The following is a 14,601-nucleotide window of genomic DNA, read 5'->3' on the forward strand; positions in this document are numbered from 1 at the left end:
GGAGCAAAGGGCGGGAGGGGCCGGACCAGGCCACGGTGAGGCGGGGTGCCCCCCGGGGTGCTAGGGCGGGGCGGCAGGGAGGGGTCAGTGCCAGAGCTGGCAGGGGCAGTCGGGTTCTCACGGGTCAGTGATGGGTGCTGCGACCCACGCCAGCAGGCCCGTGCCTGCTGGACCACTCTCTCCCTGTCCTTTCCAGCCCTGAGCACACCCCAGTGGTTGGTGTCTTCCCTACCACATTCTTCATTCATCTTCACCTGCCCAAGCCCCTCTTCCCAGCATCCCTCTCAAGGCACAAGGTTACTCGAAATGCTATGCTTTGGAATCTGGGAGGGCCTGCCTTCTAGTCTGTTCCCTGGTCTACGCGGACTTGATTTCTACCAAGTGTCCAGAGAGATGATGGGACCAGAAACATACAACCATCCCAAGCTCGAGTTGGGATTGCCTGCTCGCTCAGCTGCCCCATCCTCAATGTTCCTGGTGCTCCCAGGCCCAGCCTGGAGAGGAGCCCATGGGAGTGGCTCCTGGGAGGGAACAGCGAGTAGGAGAGGAAATGGGCAAACAGGGCACCCTCCACCCGAGGAAGCATCCCTGCTGTTCTGCGGGGGTGGTTCCAGAGCGCACATACAAACAGACAGATTCAGACAGACACACACAGAAACCCACACGCCCAACGGGTGCTTCCCTTCCCTGAAGGCAACCACCTCCTGCCCCTCTACTCCCCTGCCTCTCTGAGCCCAGTCTGAAACAGGAGCAATACCAACTACTTCCCAATCCTTGTGGATGGGATGAATTTTGGAGGCCACAACCTGGTCCCAAGTCACACCACCATCTCTGAAGAGGGCATCCATGAAGAGCCCAAGGACTTTCTCTCAAAAGGGACAAGAGTGAGGGCAAGGAGCCTTTCAGCAGCTGTTGAGGACAGTAGGATGGGTACTTGGGAAAGGAGGTCCATACAGCAGAAACTGTTCATATGTGGGCCTTGTTGACACAGATCTTCCTATCCCCTCACCGTCACGGTGGGGGGGGGGTGTCAGGTTGGCAGGGATTGTTTATTTGATTGAGTTTTTCCTACTCCCTTTTTAATCAAACACTCACTTGGGGGCGTTCTGAAGCTGCTAGTTTGCCATGGAGATGAAGGTGGAGGGTCTAACAGGGACTGGAGCCCCAAGGCTCCAGCCTGGCCTCTAGCTCCCACCCTGGCTCCTGGGCAAGGTGGTAGGCTGGGATTTGCCTGTGGTCCCAGTCTAAGTCCTTTGGCCTACGTTAGCTGAGAAGGCCCATGGGAGAATCGTTTTTTGGGGGAAAGCCCTGTGGCTTGAGGCCTGGAAGAGGCCAGAGTAGAAGCTTGTGTTGTTCTGAGTCCCAAGGGCCTGTGGCTGTCTTCCCCTAAGGTAATAGGGACTGTCTCAGGGGAGCTGAACAGATGCCCACCCCTACACCTCCAGTTGCCATATCTGCCCGTCAGATTATATTGCCTGGACTAGACTAGAGCTCTCGGGCCAGCCTTCTGGAATGTTTAGGGGTTAGTGGAGATGAAGGTGGGGAGCAGTACCTCCCACACCCCACCACATTCCTCATCCTTGCATTAGAGCCTGTGCCACAGGCCAGAGCCCTTGTGGCTGACTGCTGTGGCTGAGGATGGAGGACACACACAAAAGACACAAACACAGAGGGGAAAGCCACCCACTGTGTGGTCACAAGACCAGACCATGGACCTGGCAAGCTGGCTATCACCCCCAGACTCACATGGGGCCAGCCATAGCCCATTCCAACCCCTCATGCACTGACACACATGCTGACACACTCGTGCTGACAGGCACAGCCTCACTCACAACCGGCTGCCCTTTCTCCACCCCAGAGCCCCTTACCTGGGCAAGCACAGTGCCCCTCAGGCAGAGTAGCCCCCTGCCCAGGGGTGGGCAGCAGGCAGGGCGGGGGAAGGAGCCCCGGAGAGTCAGGCCAAGCTGCCACTAATCCGGGCGGGGAGAGGGGGGGCACACACGTCAGAGCGGGGACTGCCGGGTGGAGGGCATCTGAGGACATCCCCTCCCACACACGCGGCCGTCTGGGCACCTAGCCCTGCTTCCCCAGCCCCTCCATCCTTCACACAGCTGAGGCTAGCCTCCCCCCACCCCACCCCCACCCCTGCGGCCATGCCTGAGGTGGGGGACATAGAGGGGGGATACCGGGAGAAATCTCCCAGGACCAGGGGGAGGGAACAGGGAAGGGAAGTGTGGAGATGTTGCCAGAGCCAGGAGGAAGCTTGGTGGTAGATGCTATCCTCTCCTCTGGCCCACCCACCCACATGGTTGACCTAATTCCTCTTCTGGAGCCCTCCTTCTTTTCTAGCCCTCCCCCACTGCCATCGAGCTTCCATTGTGTTCCAGGCTGAGCTTGGGACTTGTGTGCCCAGCAGTGCCAGCTCTGTCCCCAGGATCCCCCAGCCCTCGGCACCAAACAGCCTTCTGTGGTGAAGATCACCTGTTAGTGCTCCCCAGTCCCAGATGCTGGATGAAAAATGGGGACAAGAACCCGAGCAGCTACCCCCTGACTCCCCTCCAATGGCGGGCGGTGCCTGCCAGGACCCCCAACTCAGCCTGGGCAGGGGTCATGTGGGATCTAGAGGCTTAGTATGCTGCTGAGAGCGGCAGCTAAAAATACAGTCATGGGTTCCTGGGTGTTGTGACTAGGACAGTGAAGGACCACAGGTCAGAGGGACAGTGATGGGGCCAGGGACAGAGGGCTAAAAGGATGGCAGAAGGAGAGAGGCAGGTGAGAGGGAAGCAGGTAACAGGCCAGGGAGGGTGGGAAAGTGCAAATGGGAACTGGACCAGGACCCACAGAAAGGATGTTCTAGGGGTCACGTCCTTTCCAACCTTGAGCATACCCAAGATGACTAGGCACCCTAGTATCAAGTAGAGGGTTGGTGGCTCATGGAAGGCAAGAACATGGCTTAATCCCCACCCCTCTTAAGAGGCCAGGCCAGAGGATCAGTGGTGGGCCAGGGACCCTCTCCAGAGATGGATAGCACTGGGTGGGGGTGTGCCTGGGTGGTTCTCAGAGAGGCGGAGCTGCTCCTAGGGATGTCCAGGTGATACCCAGTGCCCCAAGTCTCAGGCTCACACTTATGCTTGCCCAGAAATACCTACAACTTGGACTTCTACCCCTTCCTGTGTGACCTCAGGATGCCTTGGTAGCCAATTTTAGCTAGCCATTCATCAAGCCATATCAGAGATGTTGGTAGTTTGAAAGAAAGCTCTGAGGCAGAACTGAGGTGACACAGGACACAGACACCACCCTGAAGAGGGTTAAGACACTGATGTATAAGTTCTTTTAGTTAGGAGCCACTCTTGGAGACATGAATGTGATGACAAAGGACCCCATGACTTCTAATCCTGTGCTTCGGAGTTAGAGATGCTTCCCAGAGGAAGGGATGACGTTTGAGCTCATAAGTCAGACAATCACCACCAAATCCCACAGTTATAAAAATACCTCAACCACTTATTCTGGGCTGGGATACAGCAGTAAAATAAAGCTGGTTCTGAAGTCACGACTGAGGAGGGACAGAAAAAACATGACGTACTCAAGAGGAAAACAGAATCCCTCCATGAACAGTGACTGTAGGAATGCCAGATGAGCAAGGCAGCGGCAGAGGCATGCCTGCAGAGGCTTTGACTCTCTGAGCAGGGGTAGGAGTATAAATCTGAATAGGATGGAGTTGGGTGGGGAAGAAAAGAGCAGACATGGTAAAGTACAGACATGGGCTTTGCAGAGCCTGGGGACACTGGCTGCAACAGTTCTGCCAGGGGGACCAACTGACTTTGCCCACTTCCCAGGCAGCACCACTGTAGGGGAGAAAGCTGTTTCACCTGTAAAATGGGCATGGGCCCGTTTGAGAGAACACAAGGAAACCGTCTCTGCAAAATGCCCAGCACAAGGTCAGGCATGCAACAAATATTCCGTACATGCCAGGCGCCTTCTCCCTGCCTGCCAGGCAAGGAACAGCCCATTTACTGAATAGTGATTAAGTACATCAACTCTGGAGCCAGACTGCTTGGTCCAAAGCCCAATCCTGCCACTTACTAGCTAGGCCACCTTGGGCAAATCATTTGCCCTTCATGTGCCTATTTGGGAAATGGGGATTATAATAATAGTACCTACTTCCTTGTCTTCTCACCCCTACAGTATTTAGCAGCACATCCTCTGAGTGAATTAATGAGGTGGTAAATCATCACCACAATGAAAGGGAATGCCATAGAGGAAGCCACTGAATTCCAATCCCAGAGAGGCTAAATCAGCCACACAGATTAAGTGCCTTCCTTCCAATAAAACCCAGATAATCCCCACACCAAGAGTTAATCCTCACAGGCTACTCCAATTTAGCAGCTCATATGTCTCCTCCAACCAGCACTCCCTCTACTCCCATCTCTTTACTCCGGATGATGGGTTGTGGGGAGGGAGCACCCCGTGGCTACTATCACTCCAACATCAGAGGCAGACGACCCAAGCATTGAAGATGGATTAGAACCAGTCCAGGGCGAGAGCCTGGGTCTCTGTGTATGGAGCAGGCCACAGATGCGCAACGAACAGCAGACAAGGGATATCATTGGGCCTGCTGGCTTCGGCATCTTTCCTTTGGCCTGCCCCATCAGCAGCCAGGCCCCAGCAGGGTGAGGCTTTGGCTAGTCTCCGAGCCCCGCCCACCTTGACCTGGAAGGTGGGGGCAGCTTGGCCCCAGGCAGCTGCTGCCCTCTTGTGGCTTCGAGTGCAAATTCAACCTGATCATGCCTGAATGTTTACAGAAAGGTTTGCAGAACTGAAACCCTCCAGGTTCATGGAAGACCTAGCCTGCAGTTTCCAGTCCCTATACCTTCGCCTCTTTCTGTAAGGGCCAGTACTGACTCCTGACTCTGAGTCCTCTTCAAGACTCTGACTTTTTTTGGAGACATTATCTCTCTAGTTCTGGAACTTGCTATGTAGACCATGCTGGACTAGGATTCACAGAAATCATTCTGCCTCCCTCAGAACAATGTTGGGATCGAAGACTTATGCTCCAGCTTGACTCTGCAGGGGTTCCTAGGAGCTCAACCATGAGGACACTTGCCATTGTGACTGTTAGTTGGTGGCATAGAGATCTTCTGGTAGGTTTTCCCACCCTGCAGTGGGCTGCTAGTTACAATATGAAGAGACAAATCAGGGAAGCCAAACACCATTAGGTATTTATTTATAAAAACATCCACAAGCCTGACCTCACTCACCAACATGAAACACACAGCTAGGACACTCACACACACACACACCAGGCCTTGAAGAAGGCTGTCAAGTACTTTGAAGGACAAGAAGGAATGAACACAACAGGTTGGACTTTTGATTTCATCTAGAGGGACTAGTGGGGCTCTGGTCCCATGTCTGGAAAGGGAAAAGGATGAGGAAGGCAATAAATAGGACTCTGGGCCTGGCCTGCTTTGGTATACTGTACGTGTATCCCTATGCCGGGTAGGCAGTTGCAGAAGCCAGAAAGGGCAGAGCCCAGGCAGCTGGTGTAGCAGCAGCAAAAGGTCCCCTGCTGGCTAGAGAGGTAAGATGGCCTGACTGCAGAATCTAACTGTCCATGTCCGAGGGCATCGTCTTTTTCCGGGTTCGGACCTTCAGGGAGCGTGAGGTGCCCTTGGGGAGAGAAAGCCAATATACCATGAGTGTCATGGACATAGCAGCTCAATAGACATCCCTCATATTGTCTTTCCAACACACTGACCTCTCGAACCAATGGCTTCCTCTTGACCACCCGAAGGCTCTGGCTGCGGCTCAGAGGCTTCTCTCGGGGCCGGGCAGGTGGCTGGGGGGTTATCTCATTGTCTGACCAACACTCATCCTCCGTGTCACTATCTTGCAGGCCGCCTGGCCGGTACCCTGTGAAGAGAGGCTAGTGAGGCAAAGCTGAACATTTATACAAAGCTGGGGTCACTCCCAGCTTTCTTCTAACCCTCAGAAAGGCAGACCTTATTCCTTTTCCACTTACCAATCGGGGGTCTTCGTCGGGGTACCTGATCTTCCAGGTAGAGGGGATCTTGGTAGGTGGGAGCAGAGGTGTCAGGGATAGAGCGGAGATCTTGCATGGAGAAGCTCCGTAGCCTTCCAGCCAGAGCACCCTGACTCTAGGAGGTGAGGGATGGGAGGCACTGTATTAATTGCAGAGGAGGGCTACAGGGGGAAGGGCTTTAGCAGGGAAGCTGGTCTGTAGCGAATCACTAGGGCACAGGATTCAGAACCGGACTAGCTCAAAGGTAGTGGGAGTGGGGCTGACACTGTGAGCACCGGGACCCAGGGCACCTTGGTAGCAGCCTGCACAGCAGCCGAGGCAGCGATGTTGAGGCCCCGCTTCCCGAAACTGAGCATGGTCTCGTAGCTGCGCTCCTTTGCCTGCACAATGCAAGCATCAATCTCCTGCAGACCCAGAGTGGAGAGTTCAGATCAGCAAAGGAGCCATTTCTCCTCCGCAGACCCCAAGAAGCTACTGGCTGTCATAATCCCTTGTCCACTCCTACCTAGGACCCAGGGGCCACAGACAGAAGCTCAGAACAAAAACTAAGAGCACAACACTCCAGTCCACACCTCAGTGAGTGTCCCTTCCATTTTTCCATGCTCACATCAACTTCCTGCTGGCATGTCACACCCTTGAAGTTCACTCATATGTATCATCCAGGTAGATGAGGAAAGCCAACCCCTTTCACAGTCCCATAACAAAACTCAAGTGGGACAGGAAATGAGACCCAGGTATCTCTGGCTCCCTGAACCTGAGCTACAGGGCTCTCTCCGAGTCACACCCTCTCCCTGACACACCCTTCTTTCTGTGTTCCTCCATCTCCCCCAAGGGTACCTTCTCATGGCGGGATAGGGACGGGTGGACAAACTTTCGGTAAAGAAGGCTAGCTCCCTTGGTGTAAGGTGACAGCAGCCATAGCACGAAAGCCATCTTAATCTCATAGTAAAAAGGGAACCTGCACGGCAAGGGGAGAGGTGTATGTGAGCCAGGTATGAGGAGGTAGGGCTGCCCAACCCATAGCCTGCCGATCCTCGTGCCAAACCAGGAAATGAAGACATCTGTGAAGGTCTCTGCTGCCATGAAGATTGCAAAGACAATCCAGTACATCATCCACCGGACCTGTGGGTCGGAGTGCATAGCGCTCAGCTTGGGAGCCTGAGGTGCCAATGCCCGCCCCCAGCTGGCCCAACCCAGAGATTCCTGAGAGCCAGTCCCACAGCATTGCTGCATTTCCCCATGTCTGCTTAGACAGGAGCCCCTGAGAAAATGCCTTTCGTTCCAGTGCCCACCCCAGCATGCTTCAGCCACAAGACCCTCCATGGGCATGCTAAAGGCTGGCCCTCCTTCCATACTCAATTGACCTCTCTACCCAAGATCTGCCACACCATCAAGGCCCTGGAGTCTGAGAGCCCAGCCCAGCCGCTTCCATATCACCAAGTCTTGTCACCCCCTCCCTGACTACTCAAGGCCAACAACATTAGTTAAGCTTTCCTGCCAACCCTTTGCACTCACATATTCTCGAATGTTTTTGCTCTTCACAGCCTTGTAGGAAGCATATGCAGGATACAGCATCCCAAATATGAGCCTGGAACAGCAACCATGGGAAGTGTGAGGGGCACCATGCCCCACCCTCTCCCTGCCAGAGGGCTGATTCCCCCAACCTGGGTTCGAGGTGGCAATGCCTGCCCTGTTTTTCCCGCTTGGCTTGCACAACCCAAGGTGCCTGAGTCAGAGCCCTGGAGGCTGCCTCCCCACCTGGCTGTTTACAAACATCCCAAGCCTGCTCAGGCCTGCACTGGTGGCCCATGGGTACAAGATAGACACAAGGTGGGTGAGAGCACCCGGCTGTCCCCTCCCACTACACGCAATCAGGCCCAGGGTCACCAGGTTACACAGAGAGAGACATTTGTGCCAGGTGTGGAAATATCCAAAAGTGAGGGGTAGACTTGGGAGGCCAAAGCACCAAAGCTAGGGTGATGGGTTATGTGGCTGCTCTGATGGGAAGGAAGCACCTAGATTCTCCGCCCACAGCAGCGTTCATTTATCACCTTCCCACGGGATGTGGGTAGCAAAGCCTGAGCCCTGCCTGCACCTGTCTGCAGGGTGTGCGCATGTAGGAAGGGTCCCAATCAGCCTAGAAGGATGCGGCTTGGGAGCAAGACATTCAGCGATCAAGTCCCACTTCAGATCTCCAGGACCGTTAAGCGTGTGTTGGGGAAAGGCAAATGGAGTTCAGAAAATTCTCTCCTTTATCAAACGTTCCCAGTTTCCACCCCAAAGGCAGGCTGGCACCGGGGGTCAGAGGGGTCTCAAGGGGCCATACTCACACCACTAGGCGACAGATCATCCAGGATACCATCCTGACAGCCTTGAGGATGACCCCAAGAGACAACTGGAGGGACGCTCCACTCAGGAGCTGGGGCAAAGGGTCGAGTGGTGCTGCAGTACACCCCTAGGTGTAGGAAGAGACCACCACCTCTGACTCCGATCCAGCAGTGCGAGGAGCCTGGAGAACCCGGAACCAGTGGACTTAGGGCCTTGAAGAGGAAGCCGACTTGGGAGCGGGGAGGGCGGGCGCGTTCCTCCGCCCCGTGCCTCGAAATTCTGGCTCAGTCCAACAATTCCTACCGCGGAGAACCGCGCGTTCGCCCGTTGGGGGCGCCGCTGCTAGTCCCGGTTCGGAGAAGCAGGTCCCGATCTCCGCTCTCAAGGACCGCCAGGGTCCCGGGGCGACCGACCACCGGCACCAGTGTCCGGGGCGGAGTTTGTAACTCACTTGAAAGTTGCACGCAACCAGGTTTTGCCCAACCCTAGCGCTCAAGCTCTAGGCGCAGGCGCAATGAAGCCTCTAGAGGGGCGGGGCGAGGTTGTGGAGACAAAAAAGCCCGTCCTTAAAGCGGCGATGCTTCTCGCAGCTCGAAAGTGGGGCCACAGGTCAAATAGTGTTCCAGGTCTGAAAGGTTAGCAGGTGGAAAGTCACAACGGAAAGACAGAACAAAACAATCGGACTTCTAGCTTGATGTGGTGAAGTTCACATGAACCCTTGAGGCAGAGGCAGGAGAATTACCAGTTCAGTCTGGGCTGCAGATATATAAAGAAGACACTGTTGCAAACGAACAAAAGGGAAGAAGTTCATAATGAAAACAAAACAAAAAAACCGAATTGTATTGCAATCTCCCAGTGTCCTTTTCTGTCATTTCTCCCTCTCTGTAGAATGTGATAAAGCCTGAAATGAGCCGGGCTGTGGTGGAACATGCCTTTAATACCAACACTTGGGAGGCCGAGTTTGGTCTACAGGCGAGTTCCAGGACAAGGCTCCAAAGCTACACAGAGAAACCCTGTCTCGAAAAACCAATAAAAAAAAATTAAATGAATGAGTAATAAATAAAAAAGCATGAAATGAGTGTGTCCTGGAGACTCGGGCGCCAGCTGGAAGCAAGCTTGGCTGATACCACCATCCCAATGGTCACGAGTGAGCTCGGGGAGGCAGGCATCCTCCCAACAGTGGACTTCAGGGTTCCACTTCTCTGTAAAGCAGCTTTCTAAGATCCATATTGTGTGCACGCTGCCAGTTTTTGAGTTCCTACGTGCATCTATCCCATTGTGTCTGGAGAACAGTGTTTCCTTGAAGGCATCCTCCACTTCCTGTACTTTTTGTTTTATTTTTCGAGGCAAGGTTTCTCTGTGTAGCTCTGGAGCCTGTCCTGGAACTCACTCTGTAGACCAGGCTAGCCTCATACTCACAAAGATCCACCTACCTCCGACTTCTGAGTGCTGGGATTAAAGGCCACTACCTCCTAGCCACCTCCTTTTCTTACGCTTCCTATCCCCACCTTTGCAGAGATCCTGTAGCTTTGAAGGGAAGGCTGTGACATAGACATCCTATTTCAGTCTGACTGCTCCAAAGTCTCTCCTCACCCTCTGCATATTGTCCAATTGTGGGTCTCTGTCAACTATCTGCTGCAAGAAAAAAACTTCTGATTTTACTCTTGGTGGGTTTGTTTTGCTTTGCTTTTAGACAGGGTTTGTCTGTGTAACTTTGTAGACCAGGCTGGCCCCATACTCACAGAGATTCACCTGCCTCTGCCTCCTAAGTGCTGGGACCAAAGGTGTACACCACCACTGCCCAGCTCATAGTCTTAACCTTTGCAAAGATTTGTTTATTTCTTAACATTTAAGAAATGTGCTTAGGGAAGTAAATGGCCCAATATTACCCAGTGCTATTTATTGCTGGTCAGGCTAAATGTGTGGCATAGGAATCAGCAGCAGCCAGTAATAAGTGGCCCTGGGAGGGGGCATGGACCTAAAGAAGTTACCTGGATGGGATAGGTACCCTGCAAGAAGGAAGGAAGCTACACAGAAGGAAGACTGTGGCTTTTCACACAGGGGGTTTCTTTCTTTGTGACATCTGCCTCCTATCTCAGGTGTTCCTGAGGAGTTCAGTGCCCGACCACCTACATCAGCTGCCTGGAGGTAAGGGTGCAAGCCGAGCGACCCCAGGGGGTGGGGGGTGGAAACACAGGCAGTTTACTGCTTTTTATTAGAGCACAGTTAACACCCACCAACTATGAGGATGGAGTTGGTAATGATGGGAGCCAGGGAAAGGAGGCTTCTCGGTAATAAACAAACACATGGTGATTATACAGTCTTAATTATTATCATCAATTTTATTGGTATAGCTGGATGTGGGAGCCAGCAATGAAACCTGCCCACAAGAGAAACTCCTCCATGCCTTCAGTCTCCCTAGCTCCTACTGCCCCTCCCCCCATACCATTTTGGAGAAACAAGAAACACCAAGGCCTGAGAAAGTTCCAGACACCATGCATCTTGTGAGCCATGTTTTTTTTTTTTTTTTGTTTTGTTTTGTTTTTTTAAGACAGATTTCTATGCCTAGGTGTGGCCTTGGCCTTGAACGTCTGATCTTCCCGCTTTTTCCTAAATGCTGGCATTACAGGTGTGTGTCACCATGTTATCATGTTAGGTTCATACAGTGCTAGGGCTCAAACTCAGGGTCTCATGTATGCTAGGAAAGCACTGTACTGAGCCACATGCCCAGCCTTCTAGAGTGTGTGTGTGTGTGTGTGTTGCCTGCATGTTTGTTTGTGCCTGCAGAGGTCAGAAGAGGGTGTTAGATCTTCCTGGAACTGGAGTTGTAGGCTACCTGGCTGTCCTGAAATTCGATACGTAGACCAGGCTGGCTTCAAACTTACAGAGATCTCCCTGCCTGTGCCTCCTGAATGCTGGGATTAAAGAGTTGTGCCACCACACCTGGTCTAAATAATCAGATCTGAAGGGCAGGAGAGATGGCTCAGCAGTTAATAGTACTCGACGCCCTTCCAGCCCCCACATGGAGGTTAACAAACTAAAAGTATTGTGTATCCCCTTGAAGGCAGAAGGATGCAACTGACAAACCAACTTAGGAAGTATAGAGAGGAAGAGACACCCTTCACTTGAGAAACCCATGTGAGTCCAAATCCTTTGGTATGTTCAACCACTGGGTAACTTCTAGAACCTCCTTCCTGACTGTAGTATCAAAGCCTTGTGTGGTATAGGCAAGGGTGGACATGTGTGTGTGTGCAGAGGCATGTGTGGGCATGTGTGTGTGTACAGAGGCATGGGTGGACCTGTGTGTGCAGAGGCATGGGTGGGCATGTGTGTGTGTGCAGAGGCATGGGTGGGCATGTGTGTGTGTGCAGAGGCATGGGTGGGCATGTGTGTGTGTGCAGAGGCATGGGTGGGCATGTGTGTGTGTGCAGAGGCATGGGTGGGCATGTGTGTGTGTGCAGAGGCATGGGTGGGCATGTGTGTGTGTGCAGAGGCATGGGTGGGCATGTGTGTGTGTGCAGAGGCATGGGTGGGCATTATGTGCGCAGGCAGGGGACAGTAAAGGGCAGCAGGATGTCTTTCTCAATTATTTCTCTACTTATTTTTATTTGTTTGTTTAAGACAGGGTCTTATAGCCGGGCAGTGGTGGTGTACACCTTTAATCCCAGAACTTGGGAGGCAGAGGTGTAAGGATCTCTGTGAGTTTGAGGCCAGCTTGGTCTACAAGAGCTAGTTCCAAAGCCACACAGGGAAACCCCATATCAAAAAACAAAACAAAACAAAACAAAACAAAACAAAAAAAAAAAAAAAAAAAAACAGGGTCTTACTATGTAGGCCCATCTGACCTAAAATTTACAGAGATCCCCTTGGCTTTGCCTCCTGAATGTGGGATTAAAGGCGTGTGCCACCATGCCCAGCTTCCACCCTTTTTTGTTTGTTTTGTCTTTCAAGACACGGTTTCTCTGCATAGCCATGGCTGCTCTGGAGCTCACTCTCTAGACCTGGACTTGAACTCAGAGATCTGCCTGCCTCTGTCTCCTGAGTGCTAGGATTAAAGGCATGCCTCAGCACTGCCAGGCATTTTTTTTTTTTTTTTTTTTTTTTTGAGATGAGACATCTCCTTGTTCCTGGGGCTCACTATTTCAGCTAGACTGGCTGGCCCATAAGCTCCCAAGAACAGGACACTCCAGGATCTGTTCCCACTCCTCCAGGGCTGGGATTGCCTCCATGCCTGGCTTTTTATGTAGAAGTTAGGGACCCAAACTCAGACCTTCCTGTTTGTGCAGCAGGCACTTTACCCACTCGCTAAGCCATCTCCCTAGGGACCAACCTAAGCCTTGTTTTGAGTTAGGTGTGGAGGCACCTGCCTATAATTCAAGCATTTAGGAGGCTGAGGCAGGAGAATTTGATTTCAAGGGTGGCCTGAAGTACCTAGTGAAATCCTAGGTGAAAGAAAGAAAGAAAGAAAGAAAGAAAGAAAGAAAGAAAGAAAGGAGGGAGGGAAAAAGGGAGGGAAGGAGAGAGGAAAAAAGGAGGGAGAGAGGGAGAGAGGGAGGAGAAAAAAACAACAACTGCTTCCCTTTGCTTTCACTCACTGGGAAGAGCTTGCCTGTGCCCACTATGAGCTCTCCCAGCTGTGGCGATCTGTCCCATAGAGACTCCTGGTCATGAGGCCTGTGCTTGGGAGAGTTAAAGGGCAGGAAGTCAGAGGTCTGATGCTGGGAGTGGGGGATCGTCATGGAGGAGTGTGGGGCTGGCAGCCAATTGCCACCCTCCTTGGCTTGGACAGAGTAAGTTAACTCTGGCTCTTATAGCCTTTGGTCCTGAGCTGTTGACACAGCCATCCAGTTACCCTGAGTTGCTAAGCAGCTCCATGGACTCATGGCTGACCCCCCAGGCAGGTGACCAGGCAGCCTTGCCACAGAAAGCTGGGCATTCAATGTTTGATGGAGAGAATGTCTCTACTGAAGGGAGTGGCTTGTTAAGAGCAGTGTTTATCTTGCAGCTGGGCAACCAAAGGCCAAGGTATCAGGGAGACTAAAGCCATTTCCCTTGACAACTCATTGGGCATGGGTGCCCAATTGTTTCCCATTTGAAAAAAAAGAGGCCGGGGAGGTAGTTGAGTTGGTATAGTGCCTGCCAGATATATATAAAATCCTGGGGTCAATATCCAGCACCACATAAAAGTGGCATGATCATATACAGCTGTAATCTCAGCATTTGGGAAGTGGAGGCAAGAATTAAAAGTTCAAAGTTATCTTTGACTACTCAGTGAGTTTAAGGCCAGCCTGGGCTATATGAGACCATGCCAAAAGGAAGGAATACAGGGAGGGAGGCAATCCCGGGAAGGGATAGAGAGGATTCAAGGATCTCCACTCTGCTAAGAGCATAGGAATATGATTTGAGCAGATGGAAACCTAGACCTGTCGCTTTAAGCTGTGGCCAGGAATAATTGGAGGGCTGGGTGCCTGAAGCCACAGCTGGGAGATAGTGTGCAGGGGCTCTGAGAATGCAGGTGGTAGAGGAACCCCCCTCTCAGAGAGTACTTGTCACCAAGGATTGCCTTTCTTTCACTCTCTTGAACCCCACTGCTTGGAGCCACTCTATCTCAAATACAATCCTACAGATCAAATAGCTCATAATTATGTGGCAGGCGCATTCTTTAAGGCACCAACACACATTCATCTGTACTTAATGCAATTAAAGCTCATGGGAGGTAAGCTGAGCCTCACATGCACCAGCTGATCGTGTGATAGTTGACCCTGTTTGTAGCATGATAAATAAAAGACCCAGAGACAGATGTTGGGGTTCAAACTTCAGAAAAGCAAAGTAGCAAGCCACTAGCTCTCACCACTGCCTCAGGTTGAATTGGCTGATCCTGCTGCCTCTTCTCAGCATGGCTGGAGAAACCTGAGACTGAATGTCTTCCTATCCTCAACATGGCTGGAGACTGAATGCTGGATACTGGGACCCTGCTCCTGTCTTATATACCTCCCTAATGCTGGGATTAAAGGCATGTGATCCCAGGTGCTGAGATCATCTTTGTGTGAGCTGTTTCTCTTTAGGACTAGATCAATCTTGTGTAGATCTGGTGGCCTTGGACTCACAGAGATCTGTCTACCTCCTAATCCTGAGTCCTAGGATTACAGGTGTCTACCACTTCCTAACTTCTGGCTGCTGGGATTGACCTCTGTGGCTTGTGGCTGACTTTGCTTTCTGAATCCTCAGGCAAG

General features: G+C 52.3%; 1 protein-coding gene across 2 annotated transcripts in view; it reads right to left on the reverse strand.

Annotated features, from left to right (window-relative positions):
* Window positions 1-5,193: 5,193 nt before the first annotated feature.
* Window positions 5,194-14,601, reverse strand: part of Reep4 (receptor accessory protein 4) — an 816,909-nt gene continuing 807,501 nt past the window's right edge. The window contains exons 1-8 of one of the 2 annotated variants that reach the window (XM_051195443.1): window positions 8,371-8,843; window positions 7,556-7,628; window positions 7,086-7,162; window positions 6,878-6,998; window positions 6,331-6,444; window positions 6,020-6,155; window positions 5,756-5,910; window positions 5,194-5,667 (exon numbers count right to left, since the gene is read on the reverse strand). In XM_051195443.1, coding sequence (XP_051051400.1) covers window positions 5,602-5,667; window positions 5,756-5,910; window positions 6,020-6,155; window positions 6,331-6,444; window positions 6,878-6,998; window positions 7,086-7,162; window positions 7,556-7,628; window positions 8,371-8,402 — 774 coding nt within the window. In that variant the 5' untranslated portion in view covers window positions 8,403-8,843 and the 3' untranslated portion in view covers window positions 5,194-5,601. Of the gene's footprint in view, window positions 5,668-5,755; window positions 5,911-6,019; window positions 6,156-6,330; window positions 6,445-6,877; window positions 6,999-7,085; window positions 7,163-7,555; window positions 7,629-8,370; window positions 8,844-14,601 lie in introns of those variants that run through there. The other variant, XM_051195444.1, reaches the window with a different exon arrangement.

Source organism: Phodopus roborovskii, unplaced genomic scaffold (assembly GCF_943737965.1).
Source record: "Phodopus roborovskii unplaced genomic scaffold, PHOROB, whole genome shotgun sequence".
NCBI lineage: Eukaryota > Metazoa > Chordata > Mammalia > Rodentia > Cricetidae > Phodopus > Phodopus roborovskii.